At 41.1% G+C, this 17792-nt stretch overlaps 2 protein-coding genes across 2 annotated transcripts; one reads left to right on the plus strand and one right to left on the minus strand. All coding sequences in view use genetic code 11, as the record gives it.

Moving 5' to 3' along the window:
* Positions 1 to 805: 805 nt before the first annotated feature.
* On the plus strand, positions 806 to 9589 carry EGR_02344 (Rho GTPase-activating protein; the record flags this gene model as incomplete). The annotated part of the gene is made up of 12 exons (XM_024491593.1): positions 806 to 894; positions 2558 to 2748; positions 4924 to 5024; positions 5823 to 5983; positions 6897 to 7115; positions 7289 to 7387; positions 7999 to 8142; positions 8216 to 8289; positions 8368 to 8445; positions 8517 to 8645; positions 9028 to 9134; positions 9416 to 9589. 12 exons carry the CDS (start codon positions 806 to 808, stop codon positions 9587 to 9589), a joined length of 1566 nt encoding a protein of 521 aa, XP_024354099.1.
* Positions 9590 to 10060: 471 nt separating this feature from the next.
* Positions 10061 to 11244, minus strand: EGR_02345 (Programmed cell death protein 5; the record flags this gene model as incomplete). Its single annotated transcript, XM_024491594.1, has 5 exons — positions 10061 to 10105; positions 10147 to 10218; positions 10956 to 11047; positions 11079 to 11184; positions 11218 to 11244. The coding sequence occupies 5 exons, from the start codon at positions 11242 to 11244 to the stop codon at positions 10061 to 10063; spliced, it is 342 nt and encodes a 113-aa protein (XP_024354100.1).
* Between the last annotated feature and the right edge of the window lie 6548 nt (positions 11245 to 17792).

A 17792-nucleotide genomic window follows, 5' to 3' on the forward strand; every position in this document is an offset into this window, starting at 1 on the left:
TCTGCATTTAGGCCAATTTCTCTACTTCAGGTGAATGACTTACAAGTTGCTCGCTTTATAGACCATGAACCATTCTTAAGCAGTATGAAGCTAGTGTACATTCTCATACTCAATGCAGGTTACAAATAGGACGGAACTCCAGGCAAAGCGGAATTGGTGAGTGCACCAGTGGCGTTGGGATCAAGTACCTTCTCGTACGCAAGAAAATTAAGTGACCAGAGTTACTGTTTTGTGGTTGCTTTGTGATGACCGATGTAGGAGGTTGACCGAGGATGGCGCAAGGGACGCCAGCCAAAAGAAGAGGAGGTCATACAGTGATTTTTTTTGTTTAGCCGTGTGTTTAGCTGCGAGAATGATTGGGTCTTTATGAATTGTACTTTCACTCTGTAACAACCATTGGACCATATTAGTGGCACCCGAACTCTTCTATATGTTAATAATGTTATCTTTTAGCATACTAATCCTGGACTATTGCAACTTTGTAGAAGGCTTGGGACGCTGCGACCTTGGAATGGCACATTACTTGTTGCAAGAAATAAACAACACTAAGTTGTCTTATAGTAAGTGCTTCCAAATAAACTGAGCCAACTGCTTTCGGACAAAAGCAGTGTCTACAGGAACGCATCGTTTCAAATGAAATTTCCAATACATTGTTTTATTTGTTCAGGTAACGAGTTGCGTAAATTCGGGTTTTAATATAAACCAAATATGTAGCGGGAGAATATTGAACGGTTGAAAATCAAATCTTATAGATGTAATTAAGTGCTGTGAATACTGCCACTCCTAATATTTTAATTAATCAACAATGACCTTGAGCGGGCCTGCTGGAAAATCAGCCGTGTTGGGTCGCCTGTGCAAGCTTGGACCGCCTTTACATATCAGTATTTGTTGCTAGTAGACTATTAGCCTGAGAGGTAGGCTTCTCAGCTCTCTTGAGCACCATTTATCGCCTCAAATCAAATAGTTGCGAATTCGTAGCGAGGTGTCTTACGTCCGACTTAGCGCACGACATCTGCCATTCGCTCGGAATTTAGTTAATAGCTAGCACATTTAAGCTGTTACTCGTTTACAGATTATGTCTATGCTATTGTCTACCTATTCGATACATTCGAAATGTGGTTTAGTTTTGTTTAGTGCTTGTGATGGACGGCCTATTTTATATATTAAAATGCTTTTTGTGATCCCTTACTCGTAACCATAGTTTAAGTAAACATCCTGCTTAGTCGAGTTTGTTTTGTGCCTCGGATTTCAAACATGCAGCAGGTTCTAATTGCCTCATTTGATATTTTTATGCTTCATGTGGTCGAAAGTACCTGCAGCTATGAGTCTACTTGGCTTGTAGTTTTTGCGAAAATTATTTAATTGGGACGTGACAACGCTAAATCTTGGTACTTTATTGCTAAACTGCTGAGTTTTGGCGTCGGTTAGTTTTAAGGCAGTGATTTTATTCAACAAATTTCCTCTCTCTTCTTACAGTGCCATGTCGTTTACCAACTAGCAATTCTCTGCATTGATGCGTCGTACCACTATCATCTTCATCCTATAATGCCATTTTAGCTTTCCCACATATTCTTTTTTGACGTTCATGGGTTGCTTTTCACAGCTGTGTCTCCTAAATTTCACGTTTTTATCAATCTTTATTAGTTTCCGTCGAATTGTTCAGTTAGGATTTTAATCGCAAATTGGTGTCTTTGGTATGATTCTCCTTATGAACAAACAGTGCTTAAATGAATGACCCATTAAGAGTGCACCAAAATATGCAGACCTTACATGCGCATGCTTTTACTCATTCATCGCGATTGCCTAGAATTGATTTTGAAATGCTTTTTCAGTTGAGTTTCTGAGAGAGTGTGGTCGGATCTATTTCTCAGCGTAGCCTCTGTATCCATTCCAAAAAACGTACTGTCTTCCACCTTCATTTTTGGATTATTTTTTAATCAAAGGTGTTCATATGTTTAGTGATTCTTACATTATCTTACTGCTAACAAATCTGGATTTCACAAGCACACCTTGACTTGCAGATCAGTACGGTAATTTTATGCGTCGAATCCCTTACTCTAAGCTTTTTATATGCTAGTACTGATTTTATTTTACCCATTTCTGAAAACAGTGTCAGGCTCTTCTTTGACGAGCTTTGTGCTTTTAAGAGGTAGTAGCCTGTTGTCTGTGCTTTGTTAGAATCCAAGTAAATAGTATTAGTCATCCTTGAAAGGGTTCATGCTAATACTCAACTTTGTTCTATCAGACATTGTACCAGGAGTTTCGTTTAATATCATCTCGATCTTGTTGTGGTAACTTTAGAGGTGGTAAGATAGCTGTTAACTTGTGAAGTTAAAACCAGTTGGAATTTTGCACAATTAAATCAATTACTCAATTTTACTCCTTTTGTTTGTAGTTTTTGGCTTGAACATTGCTACTATTTCACAGCCACTGATTGGGTAGATGAATTGAAGCTAGACCAATTATATTTAAAGAACTTCTGTGGTAGTTACACAAGTCTTTGAAGTTAATTGTACTTCATACTTATGACCTTTAAACCGTGATGATACTTCTTTAGCTCACCTGGAAGGCAGTATCAGAGCGGCATAATGGCGAGTGAGCCTCGCAAAAGTTTCACCAGCCTGCCTCACTTCGAGGACGTGGATCAGAACTCGCGAATAAACAGCGTCGACGAGTCCGGTATCGGGGATTTCATCAGTCCCGATTTCGAGTTCGACCAATTTGAGACTGAACTCGCAGCAACGAGAGGTAGACCTCTTCACCTTGCCTCAAACTTGAATGCGATGTAACCATTAGGCCCACTCAAATCCCCACGCTTTTTTTTCGGGGTCTCCATCTAAGATTGTAGACTCTTGAAATTAAACATCTACTAAATGAATTGGCTCGCACTCGCATGGGTACTTTTAAAATGTAGTGTGTTATCACAATGTCATGCATCTGTACAAGTTCGTCATTAGATTACCGATTGGGGCAGGGTTTAATCAAGAAGCACTGCTTAACTTTAGACTTATTTGCGCTTCTCAAGGACTTGTGCCACCAAGCAAATCGATCAGGTGGTGTCAAGTATGCCGCTTTCCGTTCACTGCATATTTACCTAAGGGAAACGTGGTTTTCATTTCTCCACAAGCTGTCAATCAACGTGACACTGACGGCTTGTTTTGATTGGTCGAAAACTATAAGTACACAGATTTTGAAATTTGACCATCTCTTTTGATCTCGCCAATATATCCGTTGTTGTATACCTTATCCAACGCAAAAGCGTGATATGAACCTTACTGGATCATCGCTAGTGTGCAATCTCTACAACCTGTTTATCTCAATATAATCGGTCATTTTATGCACTTTTTCGTAACATATTTTTCAAGAACATTAGCTAACTTAAGATAGGTGTCAATTAACAAGACAAATTGTTGTAGGTTTCAAAGACAACGAAGGTATGGAAAATTAACACCCGATTTGTGCTTTTTCGCATCATTCACGCATCATCGCATTTACAATAGTAACCGCTTTCCTTGCTACTTTACCTTGCATCGTCGTTTTGCATGCTTTCTAATCCCTTCAGTGAATTCATTTAAGCCGCCATTTAATCGGACCTCAGTGAGTTTTATTGTCGATATGCATTAGTTTGCTGGCCTCTTCCATTTCACTTTTTGGCTCCTTTCGTTTTGAGGTTGTAATTAGTATTAGAGTAATGCTTTCCACTCATTTGAATCACTAGCACATGCAGCCGTTGATGCATCTACCTGTTTTGCCCACTTTTGTTCCGTGCGGTGATGCCTCTCACTGAACTCATTCAAATATGCCAAGTTAATTGAGGAGGCTGGTGAAATTCCCCGTGCACAAATGTGATCTCATGTCAGCTAATATTTAAGGTTTGTGAGCCACTTTGACCTATCTCTGTGACACTATTGTGATCAGAAGTAGTGTGAACTTTTCAATTAGGAGCTAAGCTTACAAAACGATGTTGTTGTCATCCTTATGTAACTAATAATTATATCGAAATTAATTTGAATAACATATTTGCTTTCACATTGCCCTTGATTTTGCGACGATAGTCCTGCTACATATTTTCCTGCTTTACCGTTCTGTTTTTGTGGGAAATGTAGTAATTTTTCGTGCCAATTGCTGATGAGTGGAAATGCATTACTCGGCATGATGAATGCACTGCGAAGGGTATTTAAAAACTCGCATTACCATCTTTGCTTTATTATCTTCTCGTTTAATCGTTAGATTTCTTGTGCGTTTGCTCTTTACATGTTATGAGAATGAACACCAGGTTTGTGACTTAATGATGTTGCTAAAGTGACTTTCGCAGTTGGTGCCACACCCGTGACGGTATGTTCTTTATGAATTATCAACCAACTCGGGTGTTTTATTTGAAAGCACTGGGTGTTTGGTATTCACACCTCTCTGCACGTGAACTTGTAGTTAGGTTTTATTAGTGAGTGGACTAAATGTTTCCTCTCTCCACTCCTCGCCATGCCAACCTCATCGGTGCTGCGACTGCCCCTCCGCTTTGATGCGTGTTACCTACTTGCTGCTTCGTGGTTTGAATACAAAAATCTCTACCCTGTTTTGCGCTACCTGCGTGAACGTATGTGTATTTGCCTGAACGGATGGAAATTGTCCAAGCTCGCTGAACAGCTTGTGACTGCCCACTCAGAGGTCGCAGTGGCCACCCGGTGCCAAAATTTTGCGCTACTCTTGGTGTCAAGTGCCTTTTAAGGAATTGGATTTAAGACACAGGCATTGTATTGCGCATGTGAAACTTCTGATGCAGCTGTGGATTTCGTATTCTGTTCATTTCGAGTTCGTGCTAGACTGCACTTTTGGCGAACTTGCCTAGGCTTGTGCTCTAGAGCATTTGCGACTCATTTAAATGGGTATGTATTCAGAGATTTCTTTTTGCCTCCTCTCCATCAGTGCCAGATGAGGGTGATGATTCCGATGCTGTGGGCAGGATTTCCCCAGAGCAGTATGTTGAGGAGGATTTTGAGGCCGAATTGGGTTGTCCGGCAGCGCAGGTTAGTTGAACTCTAGTGATGATTATAACCTTATGCCCTTTTAAAATTCTTCCGGCTTCGTTGAATTTGGGTGTGATCTGTCTTCGTTGGATTTGGGCGTTCGCCATGAGCTGCCTTTTCATTTCGTTGTGTAAACATACTCGGGTTTCGTCTTATATTGGTCCATTTGCTAGTGCTTCTCTTATTTATCTTACAGTTGGATCGAATTGGAATGGCGTCAAAGGAACTTTTACACATTTCTTCATTTTGCGGCATTTTTGTTGTTATCTAATCAGCTTACGGGGGGGTACTTGCTCTTGGCGTTTGCATGCTTGAGTTCAGGTCCCGAGTTACACACAAGCAAAGAAATTTGCTTCCCACTTTTTGATGTTTGAATTAGCACAAACATTTCACCGCATTCGACCTCACTGTGATTTAGGGCCTCTGCGTATCAAATGTAGTGTATTCCACGAGAGTGCGCGTAGGTGATGGGCTCATGTCTGTCAATCGCCCTGATTGCATATATTCATGTCCTTTTCGCTACGATCAATCACATTTGCACACATATAATGCCTCCATCGGGTACATATGCATTCAGAAGTGGCACATACATAAACTCATCATGGTTGGTGCATCCTTACTGCTGCATTTCCATTCTGCATCCTTTTTGGTCGCTTTAGACGATATTAACAATGACATTTGCCCACTAGGATTGCTTTCTAGCTGTCAATCCGTTCTATATGCATTTGCTAGATACCTTGAGTTTGCATTGTAAGACGTGTGTGTTAAGTTATGGTGTTGTGCGTTTGTTTTGTGAAGGAAGTAACAGCTCAGGAGGCGTTGGACGTGGAGTATAGGGATATCGCGCTCCTGGGTGTCATCCAGGTTGCTGGCGATGACCGTCTGGGTCGGAAGGTCGTCGTCTTCTCTGCCTGTCGTCTACCGCCCTATGACGAGGTTGACTATCAACGACTCTATGAGTAAGTTTACCTTTTCCATGTTACTAAATTTGACTCGCCTATAATGTTCCCATTTACTGTTTGATTAATACCAGCTTCAATTAATGTCAGTTTTGCATTGCATCAAAGCACTTCCCATCTAATGGTTTCGCTATGAATTGGTTATTTAACACTTCGGCATTTTGTTAGTCGATCAAACAGAGGGGATATTTGATCAGCAAGTAGTTGTTTTCTCTCCTCAGATACGATAAGACGGGAATCATGTCATAGTTTATGAAAGCGATGTGCAATACTTCAGAACACGTGATCAACTTTATGCGCTTTTTCGTGCTACCTCCCACTGGCAAATTTAGAGCTTTGGCATTTACTTAGTGTAACGCGCTATTACTAGGATAACTAACTAATTTATCACTTCCCTCCAAAGTCTTCCCAAACTGTTCAACAGAACCCATACTTTGGGGTTCTTAATGAGAATTTATTGCTCTATCTCCAAAATAAACATCTTCCACTGTAGTACGAATTAGCAAACACTGTTTTCACCTTCAGGAAGACTTTTAAGTCTACTTTTCTGTGAGCCTTTTGTTATTTTCCGCGTATTTCCCTCCACTATTGTAATTGGAATCAAGCTGCCACGATTCACACCTTCAGGCAAGAGTAGCGCTGTCATTTAAGATTGCTAACAACGCCTATTTAAGTGCTTGTTCCAATCTAAGAGGAGGTGTTTTCGTGGAGGGCAAAAACAACTATCGTTTGGTTTTCTTGTCCATTTTCTATTTCCTCGACTGAAATTTTAATTTCCAGGTAACTGACTAACAGGCTGATATACTCATGGCGAGTTTGCTCCGAAACCCAGGGATACTTCCTAGTACTGAATCTTTACGACACTGTTCGTATATTAGGCAGATATATTAATGGAGGCCATTTTTCGCAACAGTTACATCAGAAGGACACTGGAGCAGTACGTGGCGAACGACTACTCCTTGGTGTACTTCCACTACGGCCTGACGAACGCCACAAAACCACCAATGAAGTGGATGATGCAAGCCTACCGGGGTTTTGATCGCAACTTCAAGAAGAACCTCAAAGCTCTCTACATCGTCCACCCCACAAATTTTATCCTCTTCATGATCAAGGTATTTAAACCCATCATCAGGTCAGTTCTGCCCCACTTTCGGCTCTCAGTGAATGACCCATTTATCAAAGGTAGTCCCTTACTGCATTCACAGAAACTTAGTCATTTTAAATAAATAAGTAGTCTTGCCCGAGAATTTGCATTACTAGCTAACTGATTTTTAGTAGTTCTTTACTTTGTTTATTTTTGTCTAGTCGGAAATTTGGTCGAAAAATTAACTTTGTCAATCAACTGAATGAACTGTCGGTTGATATGCATCTGGATCAGATTCCAATTCCTCAACGAGTTCGACTGTAAGTTAAACCACGTCAAGTCATCGGTTGGATCAGCGTTTCCTAATTTTTTGATATCGTTTTACCATGCTCACACTCTGCTACTAAGCTGCATCTTTTCCTTAAAAGGTGTCTTGTTTTTCCGGTGATTTAAATAATGTATGCGTACTTTCTGGTGCGCTCAACTTCTTTTTCAATTACTTGACCTTACTACAGCATCTAGAAATGGAAATAAGAGTGATTTTCATAATTTATCCCCTTAAGTCTGTTTTATTAAAGGACTATGCAAATGAGGTAATTCCTTAAATCCGTTTTAGTGGAAATGAGCAAAACACATTGAAATTATGTATGCGTCTCAATTCTATTCTTCGGCGTTTGTATTGTCACTATGGCAGCTGTGGATAATGTTAACTTACATAAAATGAAAATGGTATTTGCCCCTTTGCCGATAATTGCCTTCCAAAAGAGCTCCATCGATTAAAATTCTAGCTGCCTAAATCCATTTAATTTTGTACAATTTAAACTCTGTGGCCCATACCCCCAACAGAGTTTCATAGCCAGCGATGTTACTTTGCTTTTATACGTTGTCAAATGACCTCTGGGATTTTGAAATCCTTCCTTTCTCCTTACAGATATGATGCCAGTCTGGTTCGATTGAGAAGCTCCCGGACCCTTCAGACTGGTGGTCAGCTGGTAGTGCAACCGCTAAACAGCCTCCAATCTTCCGCCAAGCACCCGCCCAGACCCCACCAGGTCTTTGGAGTGTCTCTTGATTTGTAAGTCACATATCCTCTCTGTTACAATGCCTCCTTCCGTCACTTAAACCTAATGCTCTCTTCCTGTCTTAAGCATCATGAAGCATAACAACAATGACCCCATTCCGACTCTCCTCAGGGAATCGGTGGAGTACATTCGTCGAGACTGTAAGTACACTTTCTACCTTGGGAATGTTAAGCAGCTTTTACCGTGTCGTCGTTAATTATTCTGCTCGCCTCGCTCAGGCCTGGATGTGGACTGCATTTTTCGACGATGTCCAAGCGCAACGCTGGTGAAGTCTGTTCAAGGGATGTACAACTCAGGTATTTTGAAGGGCACGGTGAAGAGACTCACCAGCTTGATAAGAAAATTATCACGAATCATCATCTTACAGGTAGATCCGTGAAATTCGAGGTTTTTGCTGACCCCCATCTACCAGCGTCCCTCATCAAAACTTTCCTTCGCGATCTGACCGAACCACTACTCACCTACGAACTTTATGACATGATTTTGAGTCTACACAGTACGTCACTTACCTTGTTCAGGCATATCATTACCAGGAGTCGAGGTGAATAGCGTCCAGTCCCAATTTGTTCAACGTTACTTCAGCCTAGTGTTTATCTCAATCCTCAGGCTTTTTTTAATGAATGCAACCAGTATGTAGCCAGTGATCTTGGGTTTGAGCTAATGCTTCCAATTTGTAGCTTATTGCTAAGCCCTATTTAGACGTCACAGTATGAATGACAACTAGTGATGTCCTGGTATAAGCTCGAGCTCATTTACTTAGCATTATTCTTGCAACAATACAACCGGAAAGTGGATAATTAGGTCATCACGATGGTTCCTGGAACCACTCCATAGTGGTAATCTACTGACAAGTGAACAGTAGTGTTTCCCGATTGTAGGTTTGCCATGGGAGACAAGATTGGAGAAAGCGCGTGAGCTGATCTCGACTCGCCTGCCCGATGTCAACTACGCCGTACTCAAGTACCTCATGTCCCTTCTTACGGAGGTAAGCGAGCCCACTTAAGCTAAAGAAGGTGGATTAAGATTCTCGGGGTCGCTCAGGGATGAGTCCATCATCTACGTGATGGTTACTTCCCACGATACTCCCATGTACGGTGGTTGGTGGTGCACGTTAATGAGCTGATCTCTAAGCGCATGAAAAGAAGAATTTGCCAGAGAATGATCTAATGATGGAGTAGTCTTGTGCTAAACATGCATCAAGGGTGAAACTACACAAAAACCAACAACGTAAAGCAAGACGTATTCTCTTCCCCCCCCTCTTGGCAGGTGTGTGCCCACTCCACTCAAAACCACATGACCGACGTAAACCTAGGCATCGTGTTCGGACCAAACTTACTATGGTCACGCTACGCCACCATCTCTTCCTCCACAGAAGTGGGCAAAATCAACTCCTTCGTGCAGCTCCTCATCTCCAATTACGATGACATCTTTGTTAAGTGAAGGAACATCCCTTCTGTCTTTCGCGTCTTTCCATCGGTTTGGTCCAGGCCATTCTCTCCTTTGTCCGCTTACATCTTGTATATTTAGCTATCAACTACTGACTTTTCATTTGAGATTTAATTTCTTTAGCGACCAATCCACTTCTGCAACCAGTCAGGTTTCGTTGAATCTAGGGCAGACTAGCCACAACTCCCGGTTTTACGTGTCAACGAAAAGGGCAAAAAACGCCGCACGGAACAATAGCGGTAGGCTGGTTGGGTATTTATTAAGCCTTATGAAGAAAGTAAGGCAAGAAAGGCTAAACAATCTGCCGTTGCTCCCGTAGGAGGAGAGCGGAACGTGGGATCTTGTAGGATCAATGAGCACCCAAGACCGAACTATAAAAGGAAGTAAATGAACAGTCAGAGTTCCATTTTAGTCTAATTGTGCGGCACCAAGTGATAACAGGGGATGAAAATTTTGAGTGCTCTGCTAAAAATCGTCGTCTGAATCAATGGCGGCTCTTCGTCGATCGAACTATAGAAGAGAGAGTAGGACAAGTGCTTTGACCAACGTACCTTGACTTCGGTTGGCTTCTTAGTGTGGGATGCGATATCGTTCAGCATGTTCCTCAACTGTTCGTCCGTAATCTAACAAGAAGTAGATTCCTGTCAATGATTGACGTCGGAATCTGCACGCCAATGGACTTTTATCTATAAAACTCATTATTAGATATGCAACTAAACTCCGTTCTCAGTATTTGTTAGACTCCGATGCAAATAAGAGGAATGCGGTTCCGAATAGAAAAGAAAGCCGTACCTCTTACGAAACACTATGTGGAGCAAAAAAGGTTAAAACACGTTGAGAAGGACTTCAAAGAGTCGGCAACACGCCCCGATTTCAAGCTGTTGACACACCGCCAAATAACTTTTGCCAAATGGTGTACTACGCTGTCCTATTTGCTTCAATGGTTTGATTCATCGCGTCAGTATTTTTGAGAGCTCAGGGAACAAACAAGCTTATAATGTACTTGCATATCCTTTCGGCAGATGAACAGTGCTTTTACCCTACCTTTAATAGAACAAATAACCTCTTTTCTCATTGCAGTAATCACTCAACGACAACTGTTTTGCAAAATTCCATACACAGAGAACAAACATCCCAAAGGTCATAAAGACAATGATGAAGTGGGAAAATACGGGAATATATGAAAGACTTCATCTCGTAATATTACGGGCGAAGCTTAACGTAAAGTGTTCAGTCAGAGATAGTTCATGAGCAAGTTCAAGCATTAAAATTCCCAAAATTTCAGTATTAGAAGAGTAGAAAAGAAGTCGCATTTCAGAATATAAAAGGCAAAGGTAGCATACAGTAAAACATAAAATACCTGACCACCGATGCCACGGGTTCGTGCCATATTTACCAGCATATTTTCAACAGCCTGTGCCTTGTCTGGTTTGGTCATAGCAAGAGTATTGACTGCAAAATATACACGAGTAAATAAACGTACGACGCGCTCTTGCTTGCTGATCAAGGATTCGACTGAGGAAATCGTTTTTCATTTCTTTATTACGTCTTTCAATTTCTTCTTTTTGAGCCTGTTGCTGCTCAGCCACCTATATAATCCTGTCATTGCAAAATGGGTAAACCTTAGCATCCCCATCTCCCGGCAACATGTCTCAATCGCAGTATAGGCTAAAAATGAGACGATTACACATGCGCTTCAGTTACCACCAATAATCTTTGCACCACAGATAACCATAGATAATTTTAAAATAAAATAAAAAAATAAATAAAAATAAACCCCAGTGCTGCACTGGCCACGGCTCTTCATAATTTTTTTTACTTTGTGTTCTACATATTAATTCCATCCTACATCTAATGGACTATTTCATTGCAGTATTTAGCGCCTACATCATAGTTGGAACCACTAAAAATGCATGCTGTTGTAAACTATGTTCACCTTGTCAGAGGATTCTAAGGAACCCATGGAACATTGTTTAAAAGTGCTACGGAGTCATTCTAATCCTCTGCAGTGAACCATTCCAACAGACAAGAAATTCACTTCGGGTGTTTGCCTGTATCTTGAAAGCGTGTATTATACGCTGACTCCGGCCCCGTAAGTGTACATGTTTTTTTCCTAAATTAGAAAGTAGTAGCGAGTTTAAGTTACCTTTGGTGAAACTATCGTTATCATTGTAGCACTCCGAGACTTCCTCGATTTCATAATAAGCCATTCATTATGACAGCACATATATTTCTGACGCACAGGAGGGGTCGAGTACTAGTAACATAGTATTGTAATATGATGGTGGTTTATCCCTCGGTATTGGTGAGGCACATGTAGCGTCCCGAGACTCCCTGAAGACGAAAGAAGACGCAATACTCGGGCAGAATATATATTCAGCACAGAGAAGGTATCTGGGCTATTGGCATGGCCCAAAAGGCCAGCCAACCCAGCGAAGTACAAGGGGGCTAATTCAAAGTACAAAAAGTGGCGCCTCATTAATGCCGAGGGATAAACCACTATCGTATTACATACCACTTTTAAACTTTTGAATTTGCTTTCATGTACCTCGCTGGGTGGGCTGGCCTTCGGGCCATGCCAGCGGCCCAAACACCTTCTCTGTGCTGATAATACATTCTGCCCGAGTATAGTGTCTTCTTTCATCTTCAGGAAAGTCTCGGGACGCTACAGTCTAGTCTGAACGCCAGGCAGTAGGGAGAAGCACAATCTATGGGCACTAGGGGCCCGGCTGGTTTTAAACACATTTAGACAAAAAATCAAGTTACCTTTATCTTCGACTTCATGTGTATTTTTATTCATTAACCGATTCACGCAAAAAGCATTAGTCATAAATACATACATCAGCTAAATTGCAATACGTTTACAAAGGCAACAAAAGGGCTTGAATTTGTGAATACTGCAGCATAATAGTATGACGTCACAAATCATTTAGGTAGGTATTTCTTGAAAAGGGTTTAGAACTCATGAGATATGTCTGACTTCATTGGTATGTCTCTTAGTACCGGTTTCACTAGCTTCAGTTTCGAAAATTTCTTTGTAGTGCCTAAGCTCTCCCTTAGAAAGTTATGAAGGAAGGAAATAGTAGGCTATTTGCTGATACGGGAAAGTTTGTTCAGCCAAATTATGGCTGAAAATGGCGTCTTGTTGCGCTTTCATGTGAAAGTGCATTAATGCCTTAAGTTATTCAATTTCTTAGTGCTTAGCAGGAAACCTATAAAAATACCTGCTTTTAATGCACTAATTCAATCGACAGTGTCGTAACAAGACCCAATACCATATTTTAGTTGTCGCCGTTTCGGCTTTCATAGAATAATGGACAAGAAATAGAATTGGCCACCTCTCATTAGCCCCATCCTCGCTCGTGCCCTCTATAGGTCAACTTTATCAATGGCAAGGTGCCAACATTTGCGTGCAGCAAATCCAAATGCCGTTTTGTACGAATGGCTCGAGCCCATTTTTCTTACTGCATGTGGACAAGAGGTGAGTTTCCAGGAGTATGGGAGATCCAGCAGGCGTTAAATAAGGGCTGTGGTGAAATCGTAAGTAGTATTGAGCGGTTCCAGGGACAGCCTTTCAACTTTATTATCCCCTAAACTAAATACGAGTTCTGGAGCCTTCAGGAATGTTTAGTGTGTCAGCCTTACAGATCCGGTATTTGGACTGAACTTCAAATATGTAAGATGTAGTACTTTGATTGCTTGCTTCAGCTCTCGATTTTGGGAATGGGCCACTTATAGCTCCGCCATTGTGCACCCACTAGATGGCCTGATCGCCAGACCATGCCCGTAGGCACCAAGCCCTTCTCAAGGTCGAGGATACATATTCTTTCCTAGTATTGTGCCTTCTTTCGTCCTAAGGATGTCATTATTCTACTCTAAATATATGGCGATGTTTCGTATATTTCATTTTTTGGTCATGCTGATTGACGATACCTTATTTTCAGTATAGATTGTAGCACTCCAAGTCTTCCCTGAAGTCGCAACAAGCCAAAGTACTATGTAAGAGCATATCTTGCTAACGCACAGACGATTTGATAGACTACTGACACAGAGAGGAGGTCCAATCTCAAGTAACCGCGTAATTGAACGCCGAGTTAAACAAACTAGCAAATTACTACAAGAGTTTATCTTGTTACAGTTGTTGTTAAGTCGAAACTTTCAATAAACGTGAAACTGATTCTACCTGATATTTTTTTCCCGGCACATATATCCTCATGTGTTTGGAAGTAATTGCGTGAGGCATCCCTTTTATTCTTAATTTGGTGTTAGGATTTTCCTGGGTGGTCTCTTAAGGCAAAGTCAAACAGCATATCTGCATGATTCCTCTCAAATGCAACAAGTAATGCGTTGCGCATCCACCGAATAAGCCGAACACCGACCTTCAGCAGTGCTATGTGCGTTGTGTAATTTTGGCAGGAGGCAGATATTGCAAGCCCTGTTGTACTACCATTCCTCGTCCGCCTATTGCTATGAGTGTCCTAGGTGAGGACGCAATCCCAATTCCTGCTATTAAAACGTCTGTACCATATTTCTTCTCGCAGTTTGGGTACGCAATGACAGACTACAAACTACTCAATCTAAAGCGTATAATAAACTTTATTACCGGCAAAAAATTATACTTTGAATAAATATTTTGCAATTTGGCATTATTTTATTGCATTGTCACCCTCTCTTGATGTGTGTTAAGCTATATAATCATACTTCTTTTAAATAGACTTTACACATTAGCCAACTGGCATGTGCGGTTAAAACTCAAAAATTATTCTGTCCTTTGCCTGAGTTCAGGCTAGGGGTTATGACTGTTTGGATGTGGGATTGTTAGCTCCACTCTGTGTTACCTCCTTTTTTGCCCTAAACCGCAATCATGATGCGGTGAATAGGCACAGAAGTGAGTCGTTCAAATATATCGCAATACTTTAAGTGGCCCGTTGCCATACCGAGACCTAAACTAAAAATAGAGACTCCGCCTTTAAACCCTTGCCGAATGGCCTGGCCTCCATGCGATGCCGCTATCCCCCAAACCCTTCAGTAGGTTGCCAATACAAATTCTGTCCTAGTATTGTCTTCTTTCCTCTATGGAGAAGTAACGGAACGCTGTGTTGGTAGCAGTGGGAAGTGAATCCGATCCTAAAGGCCATATACCCCGATTTCTACTGCTGGGTAATAAACCTTAATGGGGTGGATAAAGTGCATAAGTTGCGACTGGGAGAATTTTGATGATCCCTAAAAGAAGGACCGAAAATGACGTCCACCTTCGGCAACTACCCCAGTGCAGTGGTTTGCAGGAAAGCTATTAGCAAATTAAGTGGTATTGACCACGAATTATCTGGAAAAATTCCTAATGAAGAGATCAAATATATGAACATGCGATACCTCCTTCACATTTGAAATATTCCCCAAAATCCACCTCATTTATGTTCATCTGTGTGTTCCTGACGCCAGCTTTGCTTGCAAGGATGACTTTTAATCCACATTTCTGTACAATGTATAATATTGCATGGGGATCTTATGTAAATATTACACTGAATAGCAGGGAGGCTCCTTTACATCTCCCTTTAGCTAATTACATCCTGTGTTGCCACGTTCTGAAAATCGCAGCGCCGCACAGGCTGATAGCATGGTGGTACTTGTGCCTGTATTTGGGTATATGTGAGAGGGTTTTTTGACCAGTTCTGGATGTAGACCTTTGATTGCTGCCTCCTCCTCCTCACAATTCTTCTTGTTCTTACGGTCGAACTGTACCATAAATTCAGGAAGGTAGAAGAACGCACTTCTCCTCCACCTCCACATTCTGCTAACGGATGATTGTCTTGCCGTGAGCCAACCCATCCCCCCACCTCCCCACCAGAACGACCACCACCACCACCAAAGAGGACAATTATCTTGTCACGCTCCCCCCTCCTTCCCTCCCTCCCTGTGGCTCCTGCTTGCAAAGCGGGTGAGGGCACGAACAAACGAGCGGACAGGCAGGCAGTTGCGGTCGGCCGGTAAGTAACCCGAGTTGGTCGAAGTTTCAACAATGCACAAGGACTGCCAAAGTTAATTATTCAAAGCACTCGTGAGATCTTCATTCTGTTATCCACTGGTTCACTTATTTCAGTGACTTTATAAAGCTGCTTTGCGCTACCCACCGAGAACTCCAATTAGTGGTGATGTTAACTACCAGGGTGAACGAGTGAAACAGGAATAAACTGCATTACTAAAAATAGTTATAAAATGGTCGTTTTCAGTTAGGTGAAATCAGGCAGCGCATTGGGACAAGTAAATAAACATAATCCTTGTATTTAGTATGCCCAAATGTTGTGGAAATTTTAGGTTTCAAACTGGCAGTATTTATTTAGAGTTAAATTTTTACCTTAAAAGGGCACTCAGACCAGTAATGAGGGAAGATTTTTTGAACCCAAAAGATAAAGGGGATCTTAAAAACTTGGCCGTAGCATTCAGAGCAGTAACTAATAATTATTCAATACTTTGTACTTACGCAGGACATTTCCCATAGTTCTTTACGCTATCCTAAAATGCATTGTTGGATAAGAGAATCACTGCTTTTGGATTCAGCAGAGGGCCAGATTTCAAAAAGCCAAGATCTTTAAGTGGTTCACCTTTATTTTTTGCATGAAATATTTCAGCAATCTGTTTTAATTATTGGCTGTACAATTATTAAATATACTTGCTATTTTCGCCGATCCCTAACTAATGCATTTCTGCTGGTTAATTCTCATGGAACCTGCATTCACTTGGGGACATTGGTTCTCTCTCTCTCGCATTTCCCACTTTGCTATTGACATCTTTTTTCGCCTTTGCTAGAATGATGAAAATATACAGTGCGGTTATCACTAACTAAAATCATTCTCTCTCTCTCCCATAGTCAAAAAAGGAGTCCCCTTAATTAGGAGGCCTTCTGCTTTGGCTCAGCCCAAGAAACGATAGAGGTGGTCCAATCCCTTAGGCTGCTTCGCTTCAAGGCAAAAGGTAAGTGCTTCTTTTAAAATAGTACTTTTAATCTTTTAGTATCGCCCAGATCAAGTAATAAAAGAATGCTGCCATTTTAATTGCTGTAATAATTTTGACACCTTTGAATGTACACGGCATGTCAAGTAAATGAAAAGGTCATTTTTTTGACTAGTATGACTAAAAATACTCAAACGACATTACATAATTGCATAATTAAGGCAACTAAGAATTTCTTCAACTTTGATGGTTAAAAGCAAAGCTAGGAAGAGTTTCTAGGTGTCCAGACTTCATGTCTTCTTCTCATATGAAAAAGAAATTTCATTTTGTATCATTTAGTCAAAAAAGACTGTAAGCTAATTAAAAAGACGTGCGATAGGGAGAATTAAATAGAAATGTCATCTACGTTAAATACCCTCAGTAGGAAATTAAATGAAATCTCAGATGTAAATGTCCTTAATTCAAGTTGGGATTTCGATAGCCTTTGCTTTCACTTGAGTAGTAATGCTCAAAACTGCCCCTACTCTACAGGGAAATGCAAAACATAAGTCTTAATCTCCTAGTGTCCTCTCAGCTCTTCAGCCGTGCATACTAGTTGGTAGGTGAATATATGCTCTTCTTGACACTAGTAATGAGTAGTATGGGGGTGCATAAAATATGCGAGGGAATGTGCTTTAACTTGAAATTAACAATATCTGAAAGTCCTGCATTCTTCTGTGCCTTTTAATTTCTGTTGATGAGGTGGTCAAACGTATTTCCTTTTCTTCATCTGCCCCTCCCCCCCCCGATAACGGACGTGGCCAGTACCTCGCGCTGGATAGCGTAAGGCAGGTCCCCAAGCTCTTTCATCTCTTGCATGCAGCATGTACTTTTCCCTCCTTAAGGCAATCCAATGGTACCATCATTTTATCTTGTTATCTTTATGTAAACATCTGTTCAGTGAACAGAATGGTTTCTATACCCTCCCATGAAACAATTACCGTTGAAGAACAACCTGTTTACCGTGCCTTGATGCAGGCTGCCAACACTTGGGGGGAGGCTGATCGCTTCTTTTCGAAAAATAACTACAAAGTGTGCGAGAACAAGACATGTCACAATTTTATTAAAATGTTGAAGACAGTGATGTTTGAGGAACTGGGAAAAGGAACAAAATTAAAACCGCGCTATTTATAAATTACTAGTGCTCCATTTTACCGTTTGGTTCATTAATTACGAAATTTGGCCCAATAGACAGTTATTACAAAGG

Source organism: Echinococcus granulosus (genome assembly GCF_000524195.1).
Source record: "Echinococcus granulosus chromosome Unknown EG_S00010, whole genome shotgun sequence".
In the NCBI taxonomy this organism is placed as follows: Eukaryota; Metazoa; Platyhelminthes; class Cestoda; order Cyclophyllidea; family Taeniidae; genus Echinococcus; species Echinococcus granulosus.